The 25,348-nt window shown below is 35.3% G+C and overlaps 3 protein-coding genes across 3 annotated transcripts; 1 reads left to right on the top strand and 2 right to left on the bottom strand.

Annotated features, from left to right (window-relative positions):
- Window positions 1-257: 257 nt before the first annotated feature.
- On the bottom strand, window positions 258-3,830 carry LOC117345313 (N-acetyltransferase aca1-like). The gene is made up of 2 exons (XM_033908381.1): window positions 2,885-3,830; window positions 258-1,123 (listed from the first exon to the last, which is right to left on the bottom strand). Exon 2 carries the CDS (start codon window positions 1,105-1,107, stop codon window positions 517-519), a length of 591 nt encoding a protein of 196 aa, XP_033764272.1. The 5' UTR covers window positions 1,108-1,123; window positions 2,885-3,830; the 3' UTR covers window positions 258-516.
- A 310-nt stretch (window positions 3,831-4,140) lies between these two features.
- Window positions 4,141-8,022, bottom strand: LOC117314722. Its single transcript, XM_033868812.1, has 4 exons — window positions 7,657-8,022; window positions 6,550-6,802; window positions 5,866-5,933; window positions 4,141-5,235 (listed from the first exon to the last, which is right to left on the bottom strand). The coding sequence occupies exons 1-4, from the start codon at window positions 7,850-7,852 to the stop codon at window positions 4,895-4,897; spliced, it is 858 nt and encodes a 285-aa protein (XP_033724703.1). The 5' UTR covers window positions 7,853-8,022; the 3' UTR covers window positions 4,141-4,894.
- A 2,093-nt stretch (window positions 8,023-10,115) lies between these two features.
- LOC117314687 lies at window positions 10,116-23,612 on the top strand. Its single transcript, XM_033868773.1, has 3 exons — window positions 10,116-10,306; window positions 17,157-17,456; window positions 18,364-23,612. Exons 1-3 carry the CDS (start codon window positions 10,246-10,248, stop codon window positions 18,648-18,650), a joined length of 648 nt encoding a protein of 215 aa, XP_033724664.1. The 5' UTR covers window positions 10,116-10,245; the 3' UTR covers window positions 18,651-23,612.
- The last annotated feature ends 1,736 nt before the right edge of the window (window positions 23,613-25,348 follow it).

Raw genomic sequence — 25,348 nt, 5'->3', positions numbered from 1 at the left:
GATATTGGAAATAAGCCATATCCAAATCATTACTTTTATATTCACTAAGTTTGAAGTTAGAGATAAGAAGAATATGATCCTATCCTTAGACACACACTGAAAACTGTTTTGCTTATAAAGTCTATTAGACTGGGTAGTAGTTTGCAAGATGAGTTAAACAAGTGGTCCGGGCTCATTTAAGTTGGTAGATGATATTGACGACAAAACGATTTTAAACTTTGAAAAGTATCGCATAAAAAACAACAACAAAGAAGGCGATCCCTGTAATGTATCAATTGTTTTATTTAATGTTTTAGCCCTTGAAGAGGTATCTTAATGCTGATTTATCTTGGCACTGGTCATTGTTCGATTTCATACCTAGCAAAAATTCAATATTATAGATAAGTATACACAGTTTGATATGTACATGCATGTGATAGTAGATCCCTTATACCGACTGGAGATGTTATTGTTATTCCATTTCTCCAATGATTGTGTTTATGCATCCATAACATTCACATTAAGATATATTTGTAATTAAACTTTCTTGTCTAATTTCGTTAAATCATAATAAAATTGTATGGCATCTGTGTAGCCACGCCCCTTTAGGTTTCCCGCGTTAGGCACGCGCCCAAGCTCTGTGAAGCCCATGCTTCGCCACAAGCTCACGGACGCTTCATTGGATACAAACACAAGATTGAAGAACGAAGACTGGTAACCAAGGTCGCGTGCAATTTGAAGATAGTGTCCAACCATGAACTTCCCGACACCTAATCCTCGACTTGATTTCTTCACTGCGAAACCAGCATTACATATATGCGAACATCTCCCAGGGAAATTTGGCTTCACGTAAAAGCTTCCCAATACGTCACCGGAAGTGACGTCACGACAAACAAATACGTCATGTGACAAGTAATAAGACCGGAAGTCCTCCACATTAGCTAAGTCTTCTTGTGGATAGCTGTTACCCTCCTCATTGACAATATACTTCATTATGGCATGGACTTGAGCCTCGTCTTCGTCCTTGTAATAATCCAAAACGACCTTGCGGCCATCTTTAAGAAGTCCGTCAAATGGTAGGTAGGGCAGAATGACGTCAGATTTCTTCTTTTTGATCACGTACGCCATGATAGATTAGTTAACACTGAAATTAATAATAAAAAAAAACAATTTTGATATCAAAACGTTAAAATCATATAACAACTTGAAACAAACACTAAAATTTTAAAATGGCGTCATATGACACTCCACAAGCACTCGCCTCGTGTGTCATACACCTGATTCAGGGGAGTGTCTGTGCAGATTCCAAATACATAAAGAATTCGAGGGCCTTCCATACATCTTTTTTTAAATGAGGCAATTTCTAGTGAAATAAACACATAGATATTTAAGTAGTGTCATAGTCTTGTATAAAACTACAGAAATCTTCTGTATCCGTCGTTTACCTCGATCTTTACTTACACCGTAACCAACATGGACGGGTTACACCCAAAGGTAATTTCAACACCTGCTTCTCCGACATATAGCGTTTACATGTTGGGGGAGGCCGCATAGACAAAGCTGAATCCAAATGATCAGTGGCCAGGGTTTCACTTATCCTAATGAAACCTTAACGTTGTTCAAGGCTGTAAATCAATTTTCAAGGCTTTTCAATGCCCAGAATGAAAGTCGAGGTTTTTCAAGGCCCAGAATGAAAGTCGAGGTTTTTCAATGCCTAGAATGTAAGTCAAGGTTTTTCAGTGCCCAGAATGAAAGTCAAGGCTTTCAAGGCCCAGAATGAAAGTCAATGCTTTCAAGGCCCAGAATGAAATGCAAGGCTTTTCAGGGTCCAAGGTGAAATTCAAGGCTTTCTAAAGGCCCGTGCTAACCCTGCACGCGCACCACGCATTCATTTCCCATACAGGGGAGTCCCGTCATTTAATATGACAACAGATAATAAAAGGACGTTAAACAATACATTTATATATAAGCAATATACATGTGGATACATGTAGTTTATTATATGACATTTTTAGTGTCGCTTTAAAATCATTTCGCTACTTGGTGAATTCATAACCATTGACTGTCAATGGAACATGTCTAATAAAAAAGGTAAAACAAATGAAAAAAAAGACAGATTTGCGTTTTTTTTGTTTTTGTTTTTGTCGTTACGATTAGCTTTAAGGGCATTTAATGAAAAAAAGTAAACATCGACATTCACAACTGTATGGTATGACAACAGTCAATTTAAATAAGAAACTCTTGTATATTTCAAGTACAAATTTAATCAAATTTAACCTAAATCTTTTCAAAGCAAATTTTAAGGTGCCGAGAAATATTTGAGAAATAACCAAACGCTTTGTAATCAATGTTGAACCCCTCCACTAATTTTTTGATTTAGAAGATTGGTTAATGCATAGTTAAAGAAACATTAAAAACAGATATTTTGATATTAAATTATCTGATTTTTTGAAGAGCATCAGTTTTAAAACTTATAAATAGTTCTCTAACGCGTATATTTTCTATATCTCGTTTCGGTTATTTTATAGATTAAATCAGAGACATATATACATGTATGTCTCTGATTAAATGACATCGCGAGAATGCATTAAATGGGACCAGTACCTGTATGTACAGCGAAACGTGTAAAGGGAGATAACTCTAAAGAAAAGTCAGCGCTATCAAAATACACAACTTAGGTCAACCGTCAAAGTGTCAACTTGCATATTTAAACACCGGCCACAGACAATGACCTCGTCAGCATCGTCATAAGATTACATATATATTACCTACATCTAGTAGATATATCACCAAACCGACTTTCCACGTGGTCAGTAAATTAGCGATACGGTACCCCGCCCGTAGCCTCGTCAAACATTGTAATACAGACCTATTTATATCGCATGAGAGCCTTTAATTTGCTTACCTTGATTTATGGTGTATTTCCTTCTGATCGACCACAAATTGATGACAGTCAGCTCGATGTCCAGTGCTCGTATCGCCCTTACCCGATATCTAATGGGGTCATGGCGCACCGGTTCATGCTTGTTGTCGTAATTGATTACGAGGGGCCCAAACGGGGAACGCGTTAGCAGATTTTATTGTTCACTTAGACATAATGTGTGTTACAAGAGGTATACAGATATACACCTTAATTTGCTTTGGTTTAAACAGTATTTTATTTTGTAAACAGCAAAGTTGTACACATTACATGAATGTAAGGATTCGAAAACAAGCCTAAAGCTTATATTAATTCGTCTCCTTATAAAAGAAATAGCAAAATATTTTGCTTTGTTATATAATATCCCTGTTAACATAAAGGAATGTAATTGACTACATTCGAAGAGTATTAGTTTTAAAACATAAATAGTTCTCTAACACGTATATTTTCTATATCTCGTTTCGTTCAATAAATAGACATACATGTACATATCTTTAGAATTAAATGGGTAAATAGCTGAAACGGCTTGCAATAATTAGTATGATATATGTTGTTTAAATGCATAAAATTCGCATTGTGTAGTTACTGAGTATACAGATAGTGAATAAATTTTGAAAGCTTTCAAACTCTCGTTTATAATTTGACAGTGAAATTCTCAAGAATAAATTAATCAATATCAACTTTAAGCTAATTCTATAAACGATTTCGCATATACACACCAATATTAAATTGGGCTTGAAAATACATAATGTAACTTCTATCTTTTTTTTAAAACTAATCTCTACCTAAACTTATCTATCTTAATTTGGGGGCACTATTGTGAAAAGGAAACGGGAAGACACACAAGCATTATACAATTATATTTACCATTGTATGGCACTGCCACTATATAACCCTACCAATTCAGTTGCGAGTTCACCAGCTTATGAACTGCCAACTGAAATTTGAATTTGAAAATTTCAAAAAAAAAAAAATCGCACGACAAATAAAAAATCACAGATGGTAAATATAAGCATTGAACGGCTTTCAGTTGGCATTCCTATTGACTATGAATGCCAACTGAAAGCCGTTCAATGCTTAAATGGACCATGAATTAGATTAACACAAGGAATTATCAACCCTCGAATTAGCCGAGGTAATTATGATAGTCAGGTTTGATACGCCTTGGTGTTAACCTCTAGCTTAAGTCGGAAGTTTTTTCATTTCATAAATAAAAACAAACTAACTAACAAACGAAAAACAAGATTTCTTCACAGCGACGATCGAGTTTTTCAGATATGTTCATCTTCGCTTACCAAGGGTTACGATCCAGTATCTTCCTGATTTTGATATTGAACACACTTGGCCAGCGAAGATGAGATATTTTGGGAACTCTGTTTTTCTGTGTAGCTTTTTATTTTCATCCTTTTAAATGGTTTAGTTTTATGAAGAAGATACAAAGAATAGTAACATTTGATATTCAAGAACTCAAAAATCATTAGATGAATCATAAGACAAAATTTAAGCTGATTTGCTAGTTTCACCAATCAGAAATTCGTATTTAAAGCAACAGGTAATTTCTATTTTAAGGTACGAGGCCAAGGCACACGTGTAATTAAAAACTCGTGCGAACCAATCGTGGATTGTTGAACGGCCTAACATTTGCTTTTGAACTAATGGATTCTGGTCTGTTTTATCCAATGAAAATACATACTATTTTAGTCATGTAATAAACATTCTTTAAGATACGTTCATATAAAATACATTTAATTAACACATTGGTAAAATCGTGTAAAATCACATTCAGTGACAATTAAATTAAAGGCCTATTTGTCTATAGTTGTTTTAATGTAATTGGTTCGTATTGGTGGCTAATATGAATTGTTAAAAAAGCTAAATGAAAAATATATATATATATTGATGAAAACAAATGGTTTTATGAATCAGAGGCATCATACAATTCTCTTTATCGCTTGGTCGGGTATAAAAAAATCAAATGAGCAGACATTATTATGTTTAAATTTGAGAAATGGATTCCAATATTCCATTCACCGATTCGCTTAGCTGAAAATTACCAGCAAGAAATTCTTCAACGACAGTTTCTTTAAAACTCGTATTGGCGGCTTTTGGGTCCTCTTCTACCTTGTTTTTAGATTTCCGAAATTGATCTTTAAATGGGAGTTGGCCCCCAATGTATTTGGTTTTGAGATGGCCCGTATCATCCACTATTTTGAAGTATCCTAGTTTCAGCCTCGACTTGATATCCTCCTCCCATTGGTCCTGACCAGCTTCATAACTGATTGCCAAGTCTGTGACGAGCCTTAACCATTCGATGGAAGGATCTTCAACCTTTGTATCTGAAGAAAAAGAAATAATATATTTATGCCGATATGTAAATGAGAATAACCCTTGCTTAAAACGAGGGAAATGATAATGAAACAGATTTACAAGGCGATCATTGAAATACGACCAGGTGGTCCGGAAAGGCAAGCATCTTCTGATTCAATGACAACATCCGCCATTTAAATTAAATCCGCGTTACGTAAACGCTTTGCACGTCGTCTCAGATTACACATTATAAGAGGATTGCATCAAACATTTAGACATTTCTGATTTTCAAAAACAAAGCACACAGGCAATATCATTTATGATTTTGTTAAAATAAACTCGAGAATATTTTGAAATAATCTCTGTTCCCATGACAATCACAATCAATTGAAGGAACCGCTTGCCATGCATGGGCATTCAGTTGTGAGAGTAATTCGAACAGACGATGATACCGTAGTTGTCATGTGAATATATATGAGTGTTTCATTATTTACGTTTCTAGGATATTCCTACAAATAATAAACAAATTACTGATTATATTTCATAAAACTCTTAAAGAAATAATCAGTTAGAACAGATAAACAATAGACTTGGTTCAACATTCTAAATGTATTATTGTATAATGTATAATTGCATGTTTCAACAGTTCAGTACCATACCTGGTTCTATTCCAACATCTGACGTCACATCACTCCAGTAAACATCGTACCTCTTCAGCAATGTGGCACTGCAATAAACATTTATCAAACTGAGAGTATAATATTTGGAAACTGTATATACTTATAAGAAATCCCTGTTGGAAAATATTATCCAGCGTACATGTACTCATCTATCTCTCCTACGTGATTCCATCCGGCTTTCTCCGAGTAGTATTGTTTATAAATATCAATTGAGGTGAACAGTGTTTTAAAACGGGTAAACATGTTATAATAGAACATTTTTTCATTTTATTTTTATTATTATTATTTTTTTTATTTATTTATTTATTTTTCTACAAAATTACGTCAGGTTGAATAACAAATCGCCCCAAAATAGGACTTATTATATTATTTAAACTACATTACAATGTATTTTCGGTTTCGGTTTCTAATGAAATGAACAATATTTGTTTTAGATAGCATGAAACCATTCACATAGTCAAAATATGAACGACTAAAATGCTCTATTAATTAGTTAATCTTTTCATTCATTTATTTATTAATTAATATTTAAATAAATGAATGAATGAATGAATGAATGAATGAAATGAATGAATGAATGAATGAATGAATGAATGAATTTATTTAATTATTTATCATTGTCTTCTGTAGGAATAACCGTCCTATAATATTTTCAGATCTTACTGTATAGATATCTTCCGATGAACACTGCCGATTGGGATTTTCCCTCGTATTACAACCAGCTCCTTATCGCCATTATTAGTGTGGGTCGCAGTGTCACCATTAGAATGGCAGCTCAGAGTTTGTACGTCATCATTCGGCTCAAAATTTCCGATGGGTTTCTGATATTCATTGAAGTCAAACTTCGTCACTTCCGGTATTAACTGGACCACAAACCCTCTAATGGTGGCACTTCCGTTTGTTGACGTTATATTCACTGAAAGGTTTAATACTTTGCAAGTAATATAGGCATCACAAATTGAACGAATAACAGTATAGAAAACTTCATTGTCTGTTTGATAAAATCTTGATTACCTTTTTGACCACACGATGTTTAAATATCTCTCATTGAGGGGAAAATGTCACATCGGATTTTGGTCGCGGCGGCTTCCCTAATTCTATTTTGTTTTAGTGTGTTACCATTGGTTTATTTTGTTTTACGTCCTTTTACCAGTCAGGGTCATTTAAGGACGTGCCAGGTTTTAGAGGTGGAGGAAAGCCGGAGTACCTGGAGAAAAACCATCGACCTACGGTCAATACCAGGCAACTGCAATGCGTGGGTCCCAGAGGTGGAGGGCTATTGATAAGTGGCGCGCTCGTCCACCGCTACCAATTGCCATATCATCGAATGTGAGAATAGTTAGTTCTATAATTGTTTGAAATCTTGTCTCCATGAGAATAAAATGCAATTTAATTTGAAATCATCAAATCAATCAATTAATCCATTGAAGTTGTTGGGTACTTACCAGAACAGTCAAAGGGACGCATCCAATCAAAATACGGTTACTATTCATGGACTCGATGTAACCATTGATGATATCAAATTTAATGATGAATCATTTGGATAAAAGGAATTTATCTACACAAATTATTTGTCTGGTTTGGGGAATTATTCAGCAAGAAATGTTTCCCTTTTCTTTGCCGCCAATCTCTCAACTTGAATTTTATACAATTCAATCGCCATGTAAATAATAATAAATGTGGAGTAGCTAATTTGCTTTATCTTGGCTGAGAATAGAACCAAATCTTTGGACAAACGTACATGTATGTAAAGATTTTAATTTGACTTACCTGTGATGTCATAATTCCCTCCTGCTTTCGTCACAATTGTTTTTATGGCGTACGGACTTGGTGATGTTTGTGACCTCACACCATGGTGTGGTAGTCGGTGTAAACAAACCGAACTGACTTTTGGAGCACCAGTTCCGTATCCATTTAAACCGGAAATGGTCCCCCAAAATACAAGAACGATAACTCCCCGCCACATGTTTCAGATACTAAAATATCTCCCTTCAGTCTTTATAAACATTATTATTCTTCAGGCATAACACGATATTGTTTTCAACCTATGGACAGACAGACGATTGCTGTCAGTAAACGCAGCTCTCAGCCATAAGGCATACGTGTTCATGAGTTGGGTAGCCTCGTGACGGTACCCTCGTGACAAGGTCAAAGGTCACTATTCTGCCCTGGGGTATAAAAATGATGGATTACCACTTCTGGCGAGTCCTAGAAGACGGAACAGCTGTATAACGTAGTTTAGATAATGTTTGGCTTTAAAGTGACTTACTCTCAATTTATACTGAAAGTTGTCTGAGGCGCAGTTTTATCATTTACCCATTATTCTTTAATAAAAAAAAAGTTTATATCAAATATTCCTTTTTTCAAATAATAGTAAAAATTTGTCTCATAAAGAAACAATAATGTCTTTTGAACAATTCTTTGGCTCCGCTTGTATCTTCTGTATTATTCAATAGAAATGGTCTATGATAATTTTCTTGATTCTGACGTATGGAGTAATTTCGTCTCAAACACGAAAACAATTAAATAAATATAAGATACAAACATGTACCTGCATCTTTATAATGTTTTATAAAAACAGGTTTTATAAAGGATTTCTCCTTCGATCCATTATAAAGTCGTCTTCGGATACCAACAGTTGATTGCCCGACGCCGTTAGGAAGTATTATGCACACTGTAGGTGACTGGTCAATCCGAGTAACCGTTATACATTTAAATACAATATCCCGAAACATAATCTTAGAGATGGACATAGTTGATACTGACTCAAGCCATGCCGGCACGGTATAAGATAATCTTGTAATTTTGCTGACTTATGTTTAATTTTAAACAATACAGGCCCTGGTACAGTCCTATGGTGTACTCGAATTTCAGGAGATGCCTTCAACACAGTGGTAGCACACTAGGCGGCCGAGGTTCGATTCCTCAATCGGATGTGAAAAGGTACGGGCACAAGCCTGACCACGTGCGTTTTCCCTGGGTACTCCGGTTTCCTCCCACAGTAAGACCCCTCATGCAGTTCTATCAGGGAAAACAAAAGTGATTGATATAAGTTAATATAACTTGTTTCGTAATTGTTTGTAAAATAAAGGTACAGCTGTGCTAGGATTGATGTTGACCAATTATCAACTGAGCATCTTAAAATGGTATTGCTTGAGTTCATGTTGTACATTAGCTGCGATGACGTAGGTCAGGACGACGGAGGGACGATTTCTGATAGCTGGTGGCCTGCCGGAGAACAGTGTAGGCAGGGTAAACAGTATTGGTATTGTTTCGGTGTCCATTGTCACGAGCCTGCCAGAAAGCTTTCTGTCACATATACCTATCTATTATAGGTCTCCGATATATAATTAATTATGTTCCGATTGAAAATCTGGATCCGAAGTCACGGTTTAGGTTTGTTATGAGGTTATGTTGTTTAATTTTCTGCGAATTTATCTTGAATCGACAATTCAATCATTTGTTGCAGTAGTTTGTCGGGACAGATATTGCCGATACTGTCCGATTTTTATATCCATTTTAAAAATATGATGTTCCGACATTTTCTCAGTCAGGTGGAAGTTCTTTGAAACCAGTATTTAAGGGGGAAAAAAAATCCTTTGGACAGCCCTTGTGGTATATCTTGTCCACATTCATTCTTTCTCTCGTTATTGTTTATCTGATATGTCTGTGCACGTTATAATATTTTCAAGCAGAGTTTGTTGAAAGAACATAATTATGTTTTCTTTCTAAATTCAGTGAAGTTTTCAAAATTTTGTATAAAACACACAAAATATCAATCTAGTTTAATTTATTTTTTTATCGACGTAATAATCAAATACCCAACCATAAAAACGTGAAAAACAAAGTAAAAAATCAAGGCATGTTAGTGTTTGAGCAGTGTTTATTGAACTGCTAGTCCTTCCGGAAAATGAAGAACAAAAGAAATAATTAGATTAAATATATTTGTGTTTTGTTACCCCCAAATCCTAGCATCTAACTTCAACATGTACACCGTTGTATAAATTTAAAGGCATTCTGTTCTAAATATAGACATGCATATACTTCATTTCAAAGTTAGATGTGTAAATGTATGTAGTTTTGACCTTGGAAGAACCTACTTAAGGCTGTCAGGACAAACCCAGGTCACTATTTGAATGAAACGGTCGTTTACCTGTAAATTAGAGTATACTCCCTTTGTACAGGTAAGGTTGAATCGCCTGATTACGTCCCCTACCTGTCCTCTCACCTGTGGCTTTGTGTTTGTGTTCCGATACGTGACACTGTGACTTCCTCAACACACATATACCCGTCGCAGGTTACTCACTCAACGTCCATTGTTAACTGCCAAAACATCGTGCTTGTTAAAAAATATTCAAAATGGCAGCATTATTTTGGATTATAAGCGTTACATTGGCACTTTGTTACACCGGAACCGCAGGTAAGTTGGTTTGATTAGAAACATGTAATACAGGTATACATTTATCATTTTTTTTTAAATATATATATAATATAAATATATGAAGTGGTATGTTTTACGTCCGGTATTAGTTTATTGGTATATATCTTTATATATATACTTGTATTCATTCGCTTTCCACTTCCACTAGGATTGTTTGTTTATAGAGATCAACCGTCATATTTGAACATAAATTTAAATCAACGCTGGCTATATATGGTTACAAAACAACCTTATTTATGCTGTGCACGTGTGAATCTCGGCTTACATACATACTGTGATACATGTATGTGTTGTGGATATTTATTAATACGCATATAATCACTGGAGATATCGACCGATATTTAATTGATTAAAACTTTAAAGTTTGTTCGATAAACCGTCAAACCCCAATGATATATTGGACGAAGAAGCAGAAATATTGATATCCGTACATATATATTCGTCAACCCTATATTACAAGCTCTGAATGGGGGTCTGTTGTATTTCTGGTCAAAATAAGAGTAATAGAATATATTTCAAAACATCGTGTCGTTCAGATTTACTGAAATTCTCGCTTGGATATATTTTGTATATAAATGACTGCCGTGTTTGTGAAGCATGTATATGTATGTATATAATATTTACAAAGCTCTCTACAGATCACGATTTGTTTACTGCCTGTTATATTTGGTACAGTAATATTATTTGTTATGGCCTGGCTGATAATAACTCAATCTTGCGCAGTAGATATATGGCTCGGAGCCTTACGATAGCCATTCTTGTAAGAGCATATACCTGTTCATCTGACCAAGCCCACGGCATTTTTTTTGCTTATATAAGTACTTATTTGTACATAATACGATTATTTACTGGTAGCTATTTACGTAACGAGTCAGAAAATATGGAGATTTATAATGTGTGGAAAGCCGGTGTCAAAACATATAGATTTTTTCCGGCTGATTCCCCCTCGGGTGAAATTCTATCCTGTTTGGGACAATATAATTGTTTATTTACAAAAGACAGGTACGTGGTGTGTAGGTGTTACCTACCTGTATGTATGTAAATTGTATACTACGTACGTATACTCCAAATGTAAAACTAGGTCACGTTCATTCAGACCGTACAAATATTTCTGGAATGTAGGCATATTTATATATAAGTACAAAAAGACATAATTGAGCATTGATGATTCAAGTTCGGCATTTTACAAAATCGTCTTTGTCTGATCAGGAAAATGTCAATTGTTTTTATTTGGTGATATATCGTATATAAAATTAAAATGTTTAAGGGGTGTGAGTGGGTTGGAGGGAGGGGGAGGGGGCAGTGAGATGGGGGAGGGGCAGAGATGGTGGGGCAGTGAGATGGGGAGATTGAGAAGGGAGGGGGGAAGTGAGAGATAGGGACAGTGAGATGAGGAAGTGAGATGGAAGGGGGAGGGGGCAGTGAGATTGGGGACAGTGAGATGAGGAAGTGAGATGGGAGGGGGAGGGGGCAGTGAGATGGGGGACAGTGAGATGAGGAAGTGAGATGGGAGGGGGAGGGGGCAGTGAGATGGGGGACAGTGAGATGAGGAAGTGAGATGGAAGGGGGGGCAGTGAGATGAGGAAGTGAGATGGGAGGGGGAGGGGGCAGTGAGATGGGGGACAGTGAGATGAGGAAGTGAGAAGGGAGGGTGCAGTGAGATGGGAGGGGGAGGGGGCAGTGAGATGGGGGACAGGGATATGTTGGGCAGTGAGATGAGGAGGGGGCAGAGAATGGGGACAGAGAGATGGGGACATGGAGATGGGGACAGGGAGATGGGGGACAGAGAGATGGGGACAGAGAGATGGGGACAGAGAGATGGGGACAGAGAGATGGGGACAGGGAGATGGGGACAGAGAGATGGGGACAGGGAGATGGGGACAGGGAGATGGGGGACAGAGAGATGGGGACAGAGAGATGGGGACAGGGAGATGGGGACAGAGAGATGAGGACAGGGAGATGGGGACAGAGAGATGGGGACAGAGAGATGGGGACAGAGAGATGGGGACAGAGAGATGGGGACAGGGAGATGGGGACAGAGAGATGGGGACAGGGAGATGGGGACAGGGAGATGGGGTCAGAGAGATGGGGGACAGGGAGATGGGGACAGGGAGATGGGGACAGGGAGATGGGGACAGAGAGATGGGGGGACAGGGAGATGGGGACAGGGAGATGGGGACAGGGAGATGGGGGACAGAGAGATGGGGGACAGGGAGATGGGGACAGGGAGGTGGGGACAGGGAGATGGGGACAGGGAGGTGGGGACAGGGAGATGGGGGACAGGAAGATGGGGACAGGGAGATGGGGGACAGGGAGATGGGGGACAGGGAGATGGGGACAGGGAGATGGGGACAGGGAGATGGGGACAGGGAGATGGAGTAAATGCGCGCGCTACTGTATGGATTGTGATGAATGAAACATTCACCCTCTTTCTTCATCTTCTCAGTTCGTACTTCAATTTACATACACAGGATAAATCGCGTGCATCCTTTTGAGTCACTTTGTCATGTACGACATGTACACTCATGTTTCTACTACATATATCTGTATTAGAGATAGATTTGTATATGCCACAAATTCCCCGCCCAAAATCGATATATAGATATACATGTATATATAGATGTACCATTCATAACTTATATATGCAGTGTTTGGGAATGTGAGATACATGTACCAATATACGTATATCACGTGACATTCCAGTACGGTTACCAGGTATACATTTTAATAATTTAGGATTTATTGTACCTGGTTATCCCGGATCAACGTGACTGAGCAGCTAATCAATAATCATGGGAGAGTCATAGTAATTTATAGAATATGACGTCACGTCACGGTACACATGTATCATCTAATGTATATGTCCACGATAATATATACATGTAACTATTTACAGAATAAATAAGGTTTAGGATGATTTTCCAAAATTTCTGTGAAATAACCTATGTGTTCTTTTTGTAATTCGATTTCTCAATTGTCTTTAAAATTTGATGTTAATGTATGTCCATTGAAATCTCAATCTAGCTGTAACCAAAACCAATGACTTATCATTGGAAGACGCCGGTCTCTCGCAAAATAACTTCCATGTATAATGATACCCATTTGTACATTTGGGTGTACTGGAAAATCTGGTAAGAACACAGCACGGTCACATATTTACTTAATATATCGTTCCGAAAAACATGTGTGTTTGTATTACTAAAGAAACTTGAAGTTCAGTTCTCTCCGGATTCTTTTGACATTCTTAGCCACTCGCCACATCTCGGCAGATTCCGTACCTACATCATATTGAAGAAGGTTACTGGAGTCAGCTGAGGCCAAAGTAAACCGAATGAAAATTCTTATAGCCGGACTTCAGCAAGTCTATCTGTGTATAAAGCCGAGGACACATTTTACGAGGGAGACATGCCTATATAATTAATTAGTTGCAGCCTGTCTACCTCCATTAATCTAATGACAGAGGTCAGGCCATACTGTCGCATTCTCCTCAGGGGTGAAGCTTGCTCAATCGGAAACTGTCGGTATTCAGTCTCGTTTACGGAAAATGCCGACGATTCCCGATTGACCTTAGCTCGGCTTTTGTTGCTTGAAAATGTAACCCCCCTCGTAATATTTCACAGAGGTAGCATTCCCATGTTAAACCAGTCAGGATCGACATCAGTCGATATATAGCACGGCAGACTTCATATGTGCCGATCATAAATTAGTCACTTGAACAGTTTTTCAGGTGTGTTTCATTTCAGTATTGAAGATTTCCAACCGTGCTCAAGTCCTTCCCGACACCTGATTGAACCTATACTCATATATACCGATTTATAATCTGGAGGTCTTTAAACGATAAACGCTTATATATACGGGTTTCTAATTACACACATGCATAGAGACACTTTTTATATCTCATACACAGTAACCCTCTTTATACCGACAATGCTGTCCTACAAGATTTTGGCGTTATGAAGACGATTCATCGTGTGGCATGTGGATAATCGAATTATATAGAAAACAATTTAAAACTGAAATTAACAGTAATTGTACATTTGGTTATGAAACAAAATGAAAAATTCCGATATTCATTATTTGCTTTAAACTGTATCATTTATGTCTCTTCCTGGGTCAAAAAGCATTACTCATGAATTATATTTTACATGTTACACCCTATCATATAGACCCTCCAGAATTACCTCAAGGACTTGGTATAAATCCCTATAACACACGATCTGTACAGATGTGCGACTATGCACACGGATATCGTGAGATAGGAATTTACGTCAAGGCCCTGTGTGGTATTTAACTTCTCAAAGGGCTGAAATTGTTACTGTACGAAATTTATGATCCAAAAGATGTTTGAAAGGATTTACAAAACTACTAAAAACTTCATGATATGTAATTTAAAAGGTAAAATCCAGATAAAAAGGCACTTCAATTTTACTTAACATGTTGTGTAGTGTACCTGTACATGAAATAGCACTTAAATAATACGCAATGCATATACATATCGGCAGGATTAGTCATCATACACCAGTGTTTGTAAACTGATGATTTGTACTTGCTAGTAAACAAACAAAATGTCAAACGTCTTTATTTATATTTATTGATATTAATACGACATAAATGAGCTAAAACTGCTAACATGCTAAAAAAAACAACAAACAAACAAACAAACAACAAAATTTAAATAAACAAAAACAATAAAACACGTGTTTAGTTGTGTAGGTTAGGCTATATTTGAGTCCTCAGTGATTTCATTGTAGACTTTGACTTTATTGACAAACAAGCATACACTCCTGTAATTCTCATCCATCGAACATCTTTGGGAATAATTTGCAGTTTTTATAAAGTTCAAAATTTGGCCGCTAATGAGTTAACCTTCTGATAATCGTTTTCCAACAACGGGCTGTTCATTGATACACATGAATAGTAACCAACCATTTTTATTTCACCATATTTAATGATATCTTGACGAATCATTTGATAAAGAAGTCCAAATAGCTGTAATTTAGCCCTAAACTTGCATTTTTATATCATTTAGATAAATAAAAAGGACTTTCTGGGATGCACTTTATAATTTCGAGACCGTTAATTAAAAATTATTTACACACATATTTCAAACTTACGGAATTAGAGTGGAAATACAAACCTAGAATGTTTCAATGGGTACACTTTTGTGTTCAAATTGTCGTTTTAGTTTCCCTCCCCAAATCTGCCAATGATATCGCGACATAAGTCGCCCCTTACACACGTTAAGTGGGTGACTTCTCCTTCCCCGACGGGTTGGTGCGCATGCGCGATAAGATAAGCCCGCCGTCGGAGATATGAGTAGACGTGCGATTAAGATTTTACTTACTTGTCTATGTTGACATTATGATAAAAACACAGTGCAACGGATAACATCAACACAGCATAAATATCTAAGAAAGGCGCATGCGCATTATAAACATGCATGGCTGGCTTGAGGTGTGCAGCTTGCTCGTCAACGATGTCCGAGCCCCACTCGATTTGCACTCCTCTCGGAAGAGATGCTTTCTAAGAATATCGTAATCTGTTATATGTAAATCTAGTAAACCGGGAGAATATAACCCTAAACAAACAAGTTTTAAAGTTTTCTCAAACACTATGACACAAACACATGCATGTATGTGTCATAAATCCTTCTCTAGTGAAACTCATCACTTGCACACTTAAAACATGGTCTCCGCCATCTTGGAAGATAAATCTTCCAGCTTCGAAACGGAAGAGGTAGAAGATCTTTCAGAAGCAGAAGAGCTACAAATTGAGTGACCGGAAGATATATTCTAGAAGGAGAAGAGTGCAAATCGAGTGGGTCTCTGGTCTTTGTCCATGCGTCCATACATAGTTTTTCTCAGATTCAGATTCAGATGCAGATATGTTTGTTAAAGTGTTGATATATACATTATAAATAATATACAAGCAAAGTTTCATTTAAACATTAACATACATCAACACCCAGCCATATTTGGCTTAAGAGACACTATTACTGTACATGTAATAGATTCTTATGTTAATCATTTTAATAAACATTTGATAAAAAGTTCTGTTTTCGCTGATACATATAAAACCATGATTTTGCGACATCTTTACTTAGTATGTTATTGCTGTGCACGATCCAATTAATTTTTCAACTCTCGCATGCTGACATCATTTATTAATTATGTAAATGCAGAGAGCCCTTTGCACACGTCACGAAATTCACGTCCAGAACGCAAAATTAACGCAAACCTGTGTTGTTCACGCTGAAAAATTATTGAACACGGAGCAGAACTTCTAATATTCTACGCGTGTATAATACATAGTCAAACCTCAATATCTCGAAGCCAATGTAGAACGGATAAAAAAACTTCGAGATATCCAGAGTATTGGATGTAATTGAATGTATTTTAATTTTACTTTTAATTTTAGCACATCAACTGAATGTTTACTTCGAGTCAGACAGGGTCTTCGAGGTATCAGAGATCGCGATAACGTGATTTGTGTACTGAAAATGTCGACGTTTTCTGATTATGAAAATCGGAGAACGGAATCTATCTTTTACGTGATGTTTAGTAAATTTGTGCAGGTTCCATGTTTTCATACGCCTTGATGGACTTGAAGGAGAGCTCTAGGTATCATGTGTTTTGAGCTCTATGAACCGAATCTTATTTAGTCGACGCCAATCAAGGGGTGAATGAGTGACAGACGAAATTAGAATATCACTTCACAGATTCGTCCAAATCAGGACAATAAACGAGGGGAATCGACTATAAGAAAGTAATTGATTTATTACATGATCACAATATAAAAATGTTTATAAAAACGTTTTGTTTTGTTTCAGGATTGGAATGTTACAGGTGTAGTCACATGATTATTACGTCAAATTTGACGTACCCGGATGATGAGGTCATACGCCAGTTAGCACCCGGATTGACGAACACGAAGTGCAGACGAACAGACAGTAACTATGTCCAGACACAGAACCAACAGAATGTAAACAACAACAACAATTGGAACACAGGCAGTCAAACAGGAATTCTCTACCCGAACACGTGTGACACGGCCAGGCCAGGATCACAGAAGGTCGTCAGGTGTGGGGTTTGGGAGGGGGATGTTTACGCCACCGTATTCAGTTCTAAAAGTAAGTCTTTATACAGAAACAACGAGTAAAGCCGAAGTCTTATGGTTCTGTCGTAATTACCTCGGTTCTTACTTCATACATGTGGTATTATATATATTTGTTTATCTGTATTTGCATGACGGGTGACGTCGACGGACAGAAGACGCGAATCCTTTTGGAGCTCATGGATTCATAACTTTATTTGTGTTACTTTGCCAAGGTTTCCCTATAAATAACAAATTCATCCTCTTTTTTAGTTTGAGTACAAATTATGGCTTTGTGTACATGTCAACTAATTCCATTTTATTCCTTATGAAAACAGATCTAGAATGCAATAATTTAAACACAAACCGCATTTATAACGATGACTTACAAGAAGACACGTGATCTAATCAATGTGCCGTCATGTGATATTATCCATATAACGTCATATGACATAATTCATGTGACGTCATGTGACGTAATCCGTGTAATGGCACGTGCTTAAAATGAGAATTATAGATAAACAAACGATGCCAACCGCTCTCCTACTGTTTCTTGATGTGTTATTTGTTTCATATTTGATGTCAAAGAATTTATTGATTTTTATTTCTAACATTCCTTCTGACAGGAAAAGAGTTCCTTGTATCAAATGAAATCATTTCTAATTTTGTGAAAAAATATGTCTTAGATTAAATTTCTTGCTATCAGGTTATTATCACGAAATGTAGTTATGAACGAAACGCCGAAGGCATTTCGAAAATCCATACATTGTTTATTACACGAATAGACGCTAATACACACCTTTAAACACTAAACAATATGTATATTCCTTTGTTCGATCGAAAAGAAGAATAGCCAACTGCCAATTGTGACGAGATATTAGTGATGTATTATCTTCAATACACATAATACATATATTTGATAATTTCATTCCTTGCCTCTCCAGGTCTTATGCTGGCTACCTTTGCCTTTGGATGCGCTGAAGTCGACGACTATAAGAAATATGGATGTTATAGCCAGTCAGGTGAGGAATCCGACAGGATCTTCTTCCAGGAAATTCTTCGTGGATCCTTCCGAGACAACGTGTACGTCAAGGATTTCCGGGGACGGTTTTGTCTTACTGCGGACGCCGAGTCCCAGTTAATCTCCGGCGGTGATAACTTATCAGTCATCAGTCCGATTTTCCTATTGGCTACGTCCATTCTAGCGTATGTTGTCACAAAACGTCTTTAATTGTGGCAGAAATTGTATTGGTTAGGTTTCTTTGTAGCAGGACATTTTTAATATTGTGTGAAAGATTGTCTTTTTATAGAATGGATGTTGCGTATGTGTTCTTGGGAGACATGCAAGTAAGAGTTTTTCTTGGATTGTGTTGTTGCTGTTTTTTTATTGTGCCATTTCTGAATTGACACTTTTAATTGAACAAAACCGATTCATTGTTGCCAAGACAGTTGTCTTATATACACGTAGGACATACTGCACCCTATTTATTTGTAGGAGACTCTTTAAAGCTTCAAGAAGCTTCTTTCTGATCAATCGTTAATCAATTTCTTTTTTAGTTAGTCTTTTTTATCTGTTTATAGTATTATATATATGATAGATCTGACAGTTTCGGCTGTAATACAGTCAATTTAAGAATAATCTTTTTCAGCAATATTTTGAAAATGTTTGAATTCTTTGCCATTTTGAAAGAAACAGCTCAAATCGGTAATAGTTAATATCATGTGTTGGAAGTGTAAATGTTTTTTTTTGTTTTTGTTTTTGTTTTGTTTTTTTATTTTTCTACGAAAATACAAAGTATTTATATTCTTGAATTTTCCTATAAATGTCTTTTTCATAAATAACAATTGCACGACTAAAAACGTTTGTGTACATATATGTATGTTGATGTAAATATGTTAATATTGTATTTCATTGTTTTAGAATCTTTACAATTAATTGACAAGTGAGATGATGTAGATATTGAATGGCGTATCACCTCATTGGTCTTTTGTTTTGATAATAATGCAATTTTCAGATTACAATGTAACCTAATAATTTTAAATATATGCTAGTTTCTTTCAATGGAATGCATTAACCCCTGTTTAAGAATATAAATAATATCCACAATAACAGTTGTCGTTGTAATGTAGAAAAGAAATTTGAAATTAAACAATTAATATAAATATAAAATTTTACTCAAAATTTAAAAGGAAATTTAATCATTACAAAGTAAATATAAAATTTTCAATCAGAATAGAACATTATGAAAAATTGTGAAATTAAAAATTAAAATTAAAATTGAAATTTGAAAGGAAATTTAATCATAGCAAAGTAAATATAATATAGATAAATGTATATATTTCCAGCACTTTGTATCAAGGTTTCGAAACTAGGTTATTCTCTTTAATTAAAAATATTTCTCATTTTTACAATAACGTAAGATCTGTATGATTATATATATTTATATTTGCTCATCTCATCATTTGGCTTGCAAATTGAAATAAGGCATGTCCATTTGATACTGTAAAGCATGAAATATACTTGCAGGTAGTATGTTCCTAGCCTTGAGAATCCTCTGGCCCTGACGCCGTGTGTTGTGTAGGAGCCCTTACACCAGACATTGTATCAGGACCAGAAGAATCTAGGTCAAGTTTATTCTAGCAAACACTAAAAGAGTAACCCAGTATTTCAACTAAATTCGCTATATTGACTTTTGGGGTTCATTATCAACCACGAAAATTGCGAATGTCCATACACCACCAAGATTTCATGTCATACAATATGTCATCCATTGTTTTATTAACACTGTTAATGATGTGTATTGTTTTATAATTTTATCTATTAATGATGTATTATTTTATAATTTTATCTATTAATGATGTATTACAATATGTGAACGTTTAACATTGTGAAAAAGAAACTAAGGGCAAAGCTATCATGCATATCAAAATATGTATTATTATTTGAATAAACAAAGAGAATAAAAAGGATTTAAGAAAAAATCTTGTTTTATATTGAATCCTTTTTAAATAGTACATTGTTTTTCAAATAATTTGTGAATGTTTGTGAATGACTTGCTATAAATGTGAATGTATTAAAATCAATTTATTTTTGTACTAGTTGAACTCTGTGTTCTAGAATCGTCTTGCCTATGTTCTATATTGTTTTACCTAGTAAACAAAATCGATCTCTGATAATTTAATAAATCCAGTCAAATTCCAGGGATTGATGTGTTTTATAAACATTCAGTTGAACGATATTGTTTATCAATGTTAATATATATTAATATCATTGATATATTGTACATTTGTTTCGTGTTGTTATATTAGTTTAAGTGATTGCACATTAACATTGTAGAAATTATGTCAAACCTGTCATGGTATGCGGTTATAAGTCATTCCTAGTCTAGTGCGTTTTGTTGTAAATTTCCTTCATAGCGGAATACAGAATAAATGGTCAAACACAACTTAAAATTTGCCCAGTATATGAGGGAAATTATGTAAATGAACAATTACTCATGCTTAAGTTGATAATGATGCCGAGTCTTAATTATTTTACCATTGTTTTTTAGAAAAGAAAAGAAATTTCGCTAATTACTACGCTGTACATAGATGCTAATTTTAATTTTCGCTATACTTTATAGTTAATAATGCTCAAGGGGGTTATGTTTGAGTTATTATCCGTTGTAATTGAATTTATCGCAAAAAATCAATATCAGCTAACGTTGTCTGTAAATGTATATCATTTTATTATATACCTGTGTATGTAGAAACAAGTCTAGATGTTGATATAACTGACAGGAATATAAATATAAGTCCCTTATAGAATTAAGCAATACACGAATTATCAGATTAACATATACTTTGATTTCTGATATGTATATTATATTGCTCAGGGTTAAAGCCTTAGAAGTAGCTATCGGTAAAATCATGTTACGGTGAATCTTAGAGACAACAATGTCTGAAACTAGGTCTAGGATTTTTATTTCCGACAATAAATTCACAACTAAACAGTATAATTTATTTTGTATTCTCTTACCATTCCTAAAAACATATATTGATACTGACTACTCATGCCAATATCTAAAATGGTTTTAAAAATTAACGAAGAATATATAAATAATAAAAAAAAGAAATAACGATTGATATCAAAACCATTGAAAATTACAAGGAGAACAAGACCAGGTGTTTTGGAAGGGTAAGTGTCCTCTGCTTCATCAACGACACTTATAGTAAATCTAGGTTATATATAAATATCATGGCACGTCCTCAAAATAAAACCAGGGGTAATATTTTATCAAATCCAGGTAATGTCGTGTTCTTGAAACGAAAACTGGTCTGTTATAATGATAGGCATTTGTCGGAACAGACAGGAATTTGTAGGAAGAGCTAGGCATTTATCGGAACAGATAAACATTTGTCGAAACAGATAGGCATTTGTAGGAACAGATAGGCATTTTGTCGGAACAGCTAGGCATTTTGTCGAAACAGATAGGCATTTGTAGGAACAGATAGGCATTTTGTCGGAACAGATAGGCATTTTGTCGGAACAGGTAGGCATTTGGCGGAAAAGATAGGCATTTGTCGGGAACAGATATGCATAGAGATAAAGATCGGCGAAATTCTCCTGATTGATAAATGATGGGGATTTATTTTTTGTGTTGTAAATACTCCCTGTTTTATCAACATCACCAATACAAATGTCACGAAGAAATGTATTATAAGTATACATAGTTAATGTAACGCGACAAGAAGTTTGTATATGTACGATGTCAAATATTGACTCTAAATGTTTGATTAATTTAAATGTGAGTAACTAATCAATGCATGATTGACAGTTTCCCGTAGCTTTAATATCTAATTGGAGGAAGCCTGGTATACCTCTTTAAATATCGAAGTCAAACTTCGACATACTCCCACAGCTTAAGTAGATTTTAACATATATTGATGTTTTTTATTATTACTTTGTTTGATTTCATGCTTAAAAATTAAAACAAATTTGTACATAATTTCCTGTTGTTTCTAATTATAGTGAAGTCAAACTTCAAAATACTCAACGTTCTAGATAGGTCTTTGTTAATATGATTGATGTTTTCAATATTAATTTGCGTGACAACATATTTCTGTATTGAAATGTAAGACAATTTCGCATATATTGTGTTTAGGAGTTTAGGTTTTCACTGACAATGGCGAAGTCTAACTTCGACATTCACGACTCAAAAATCTTTGCTAATATGATTGATATTTTCAATATTACATTGCTTGACTGCTAGTTTCCGTTTTGAAATGTAAGACAATTTCGCATATATTGTGTTTTAGGAGCTGGGTTTTTTATCGATAATAGCAAAGTCAAACTTCGACATACACGACTTAAGAATCTTTGTTGATATGACTGGTGTTTTCAATATTACATTTCCTGACTATATCATTCATTTGCAATATAAGTCAAATTTGCATTTATTGTTCTCTAATGATATTTACGTCAAATTTGTTATAGCCTTACTCCTACTGTTTTGTCAATGCAATATGATACATTTGGTAAATTTCATTTTTGTTTTTGATTTACAATAAAATCCCACTTATTCAAACCCGTATAAATCTAATACTCTCTAGTTCGAAACCTACGTTGGGCAGTTGCCAGGTACTGACCGTAGGCCGGTGGTTTTTCTCCGGGAACTCCGGATTTCCTCCACCTCCAAAACCTGGCACGTCCTTAAATGACCCTGGCTGTTAATAGGACGTTAAACAAAAACAAACAAACCAAACTCTATTCGTCGAACTGTTCGCTTGGCCCCGACCTCGTCCTCATATATTCTTTGTAAGCAATCTCGGATAACTCTCTAACCGCTCTTCGTCGAATACCATGCATTCCTCGAACTAGTGTTCATCCTTTATATTCATAGTATTCATCCTACCTGTCGAACAGGTACCACACTTGACAATTTTTACCTTTGTAACACACTGTGTCATATCTGTAGCATATCATATGTCTTTCCATAGAGTCAGGGATTTGATAAAGTTGACTTAGTTTTTTTATTATTTCACAGTTATATATTTGTTTAGTGAGTATATATAAGATAATGTGATGTATATTGATACAAGAGAGAGAATGTACTTGGAAGGGCCCAGTGAATATGCTGATTGTGTGGAAATTAGGAACGATATTGTATTTTAGTTTTTTTCAGTGAACAATAAATGTTATTCAACAGAAAACTCAATTTTAAGTGTATTGTATTAACGAAATTTACAATGAATCAATTGATAATAAGTGTGCTTCAGAACGGCAAAATTCCCTTAAATTCTTTGGTCAGAACCAATCAATGCTGTTGGCTGTTGGTGACTCATTCTTTGGTCTGACCCAGAAAATATGACTCATAACCAAAAACATTACAAACATGTTTTTTTTTTTCTTATGAGTTTTAAAAACGAGCAAATACAAATTTGCACAAAACTAGTCGTGTAATATACCAAAATGTTGGTGTGGACTGTTTCTCAAAATGTGATTACACACGTATAGTTTACGTATCGAAATCGCGAAATTAACCACTCGCGAAAATAACCACGTTTACAGTAATTATTTTCTGTAGATGCTGACCTATTCTTCTGTGGGGTTACTTTGTGGTAAGACGTAGCATTTGATAATTACAACTCACACAAATAATCAAAACTGCCAAATAAGCATGTTGATATGCTTACACGTGTCTATAGTACAAAATAGGAGCATTTGTTTGGCCGGATTTGAATTTAGGTACGTATACACACTTATTTTGTTTTGACCTAGAGATGCAAATGGCGGCTGTGAATAAAATTACAATAATATGGCATAAAAGGGGGTATTTCAATCTATAAAGCCCCTCCCATTCCGTACTATTAACACATCTGATCATAGTAAGAAGGGTAATTGAAAAAAAAACCAAACAAACAAAACAAAAAAAAAGCAAAAAAAACTAAGGAGTTTTGGGCCATTTTCAGATTTATGTATCTTTGACCGCAAACTCAGCGGTTGAACAATTGTTAATAAAAACCAGTCTTCTTGTCATATTCATAGTTCTTAATAGTGTCTAAAACAGTTTTGATGTTTGAAATGCCTCTCCATATGCCAAATGTGTGCGATATCAGCATGTATATCAAGTCAAATCCAGTCAAACCAATGCTATTATGTGCTATAACGGTTTGGCTATCTATGTGATAAAAATGAGCTAATTATGTCCCCCTGAAACATGCATTATTCACATGTATTTTGTTTTTGTTTTTAAATTACACGTCAACAGTAAGGTCCACGGTTAGTCATGGTACATACTAACAACTGATCAAGTCACTTCTGTTAAATTACACTTGAATAATGATTTATAGGCTTGTGAAATATCACCGACATCACTGGATTTGCTATTTGAATGACCCTTTTTGGCCTGTTTGTTCATTCCTGAATCATGATCGGTGTTTACATGTGGACCAATTATTCAATCTAAATTTCGGTCAAACCAAACCTGGTGCACGGGAAAGGGAGTAATTATGTCGGGCATTGTATCGAGAACTGTTCTGACTTAACTTTACTTTTAATTGTTTCATAATGTATATTCTTGAATTTCCTCCCTTGAATATGTAGAACTTGTCATATTTAAAGATATATTACTAATATAGTACATTTGTATGTGTGTAACATCCATCTTCGTCATGCGTGACAGTGTATTCCCCGCACATATATCATTATCAATTTTCTGTATGTCTTAATAGTGTTGTTTATTTGCTACAAGAAGTAGACTTAAGTTCTCCTGCAGAATAATTTATGATACAATTTCTTAGTTTTCTTTTGCTTTAGGTTTATTTCAAATGCACTGTTTCATCTTAATTATTCGTGCAAGGCAAATGTTTTAGAATCTGTCTGTAAAATCATGGTCATGCTTTCATAAATAAATGAAATAAAATATCAAAAGATTCATGTGATATTTC

Source organism: Pecten maximus, chromosome 16, assembly GCF_902652985.1.
Source record: "Pecten maximus chromosome 16, xPecMax1.1, whole genome shotgun sequence".
NCBI lineage: Eukaryota > Metazoa > Mollusca > Bivalvia > Pectinida > Pectinidae > Pecten > Pecten maximus.
The sequence above is the reverse complement of the archived record's forward strand: the minus strand, read 5'-3'. Positions and strand labels throughout refer to the sequence as shown.

Excerpts from the sequence above, each read along its gene's own strand:
- LOC117345313 (XM_033908381.1), bottom strand. The coding sequence starts at position 1,107 with ATGGCGTACGTGATCAAAAAGAAGAAATCTGACGTCATTCTGCCCTAC.
- LOC117314722 (XM_033868812.1), bottom strand. The coding sequence starts at position 7,852 with ATGTGGCGGGGAGTTATCGTTCTTGTATTTTGGGGGACCATTTCCGGT. Across the intron at positions 5,934-6,549 it reads CATCGGAAGATATCTATACA|TGCCACATTGCTGAAGAGGT; the intron begins GTAAGATCTGAA and ends TGTTTATTGCAG. Across the intron at positions 5,236-5,865 it reads AGATGTTGGAATAGAACCAG|ATACAAAGGTTGAAGATCCT; the intron begins GTATGGTACTGA and ends CTTTTTCTTCAG.
- LOC117314687 (XM_033868773.1), top strand. The coding sequence starts at position 10,246 with ATGGCAGCATTATTTTGGATTATAAGCGTTACATTGGCACTTTGTTAC. Across the intron at positions 10,307-17,156 it reads TTGTTACACCGGAACCGCAG|GATTGGAATGTTACAGGTGT; the intron begins GTAAGTTGGTTT and ends GTTTTGTTTCAG. Across the intron at positions 17,457-18,363 it reads CACCGTATTCAGTTCTAAAA|GTCTTATGCTGGCTACCTTT; the intron begins GTAAGTCTTTAT and ends TTGCCTCTCCAG.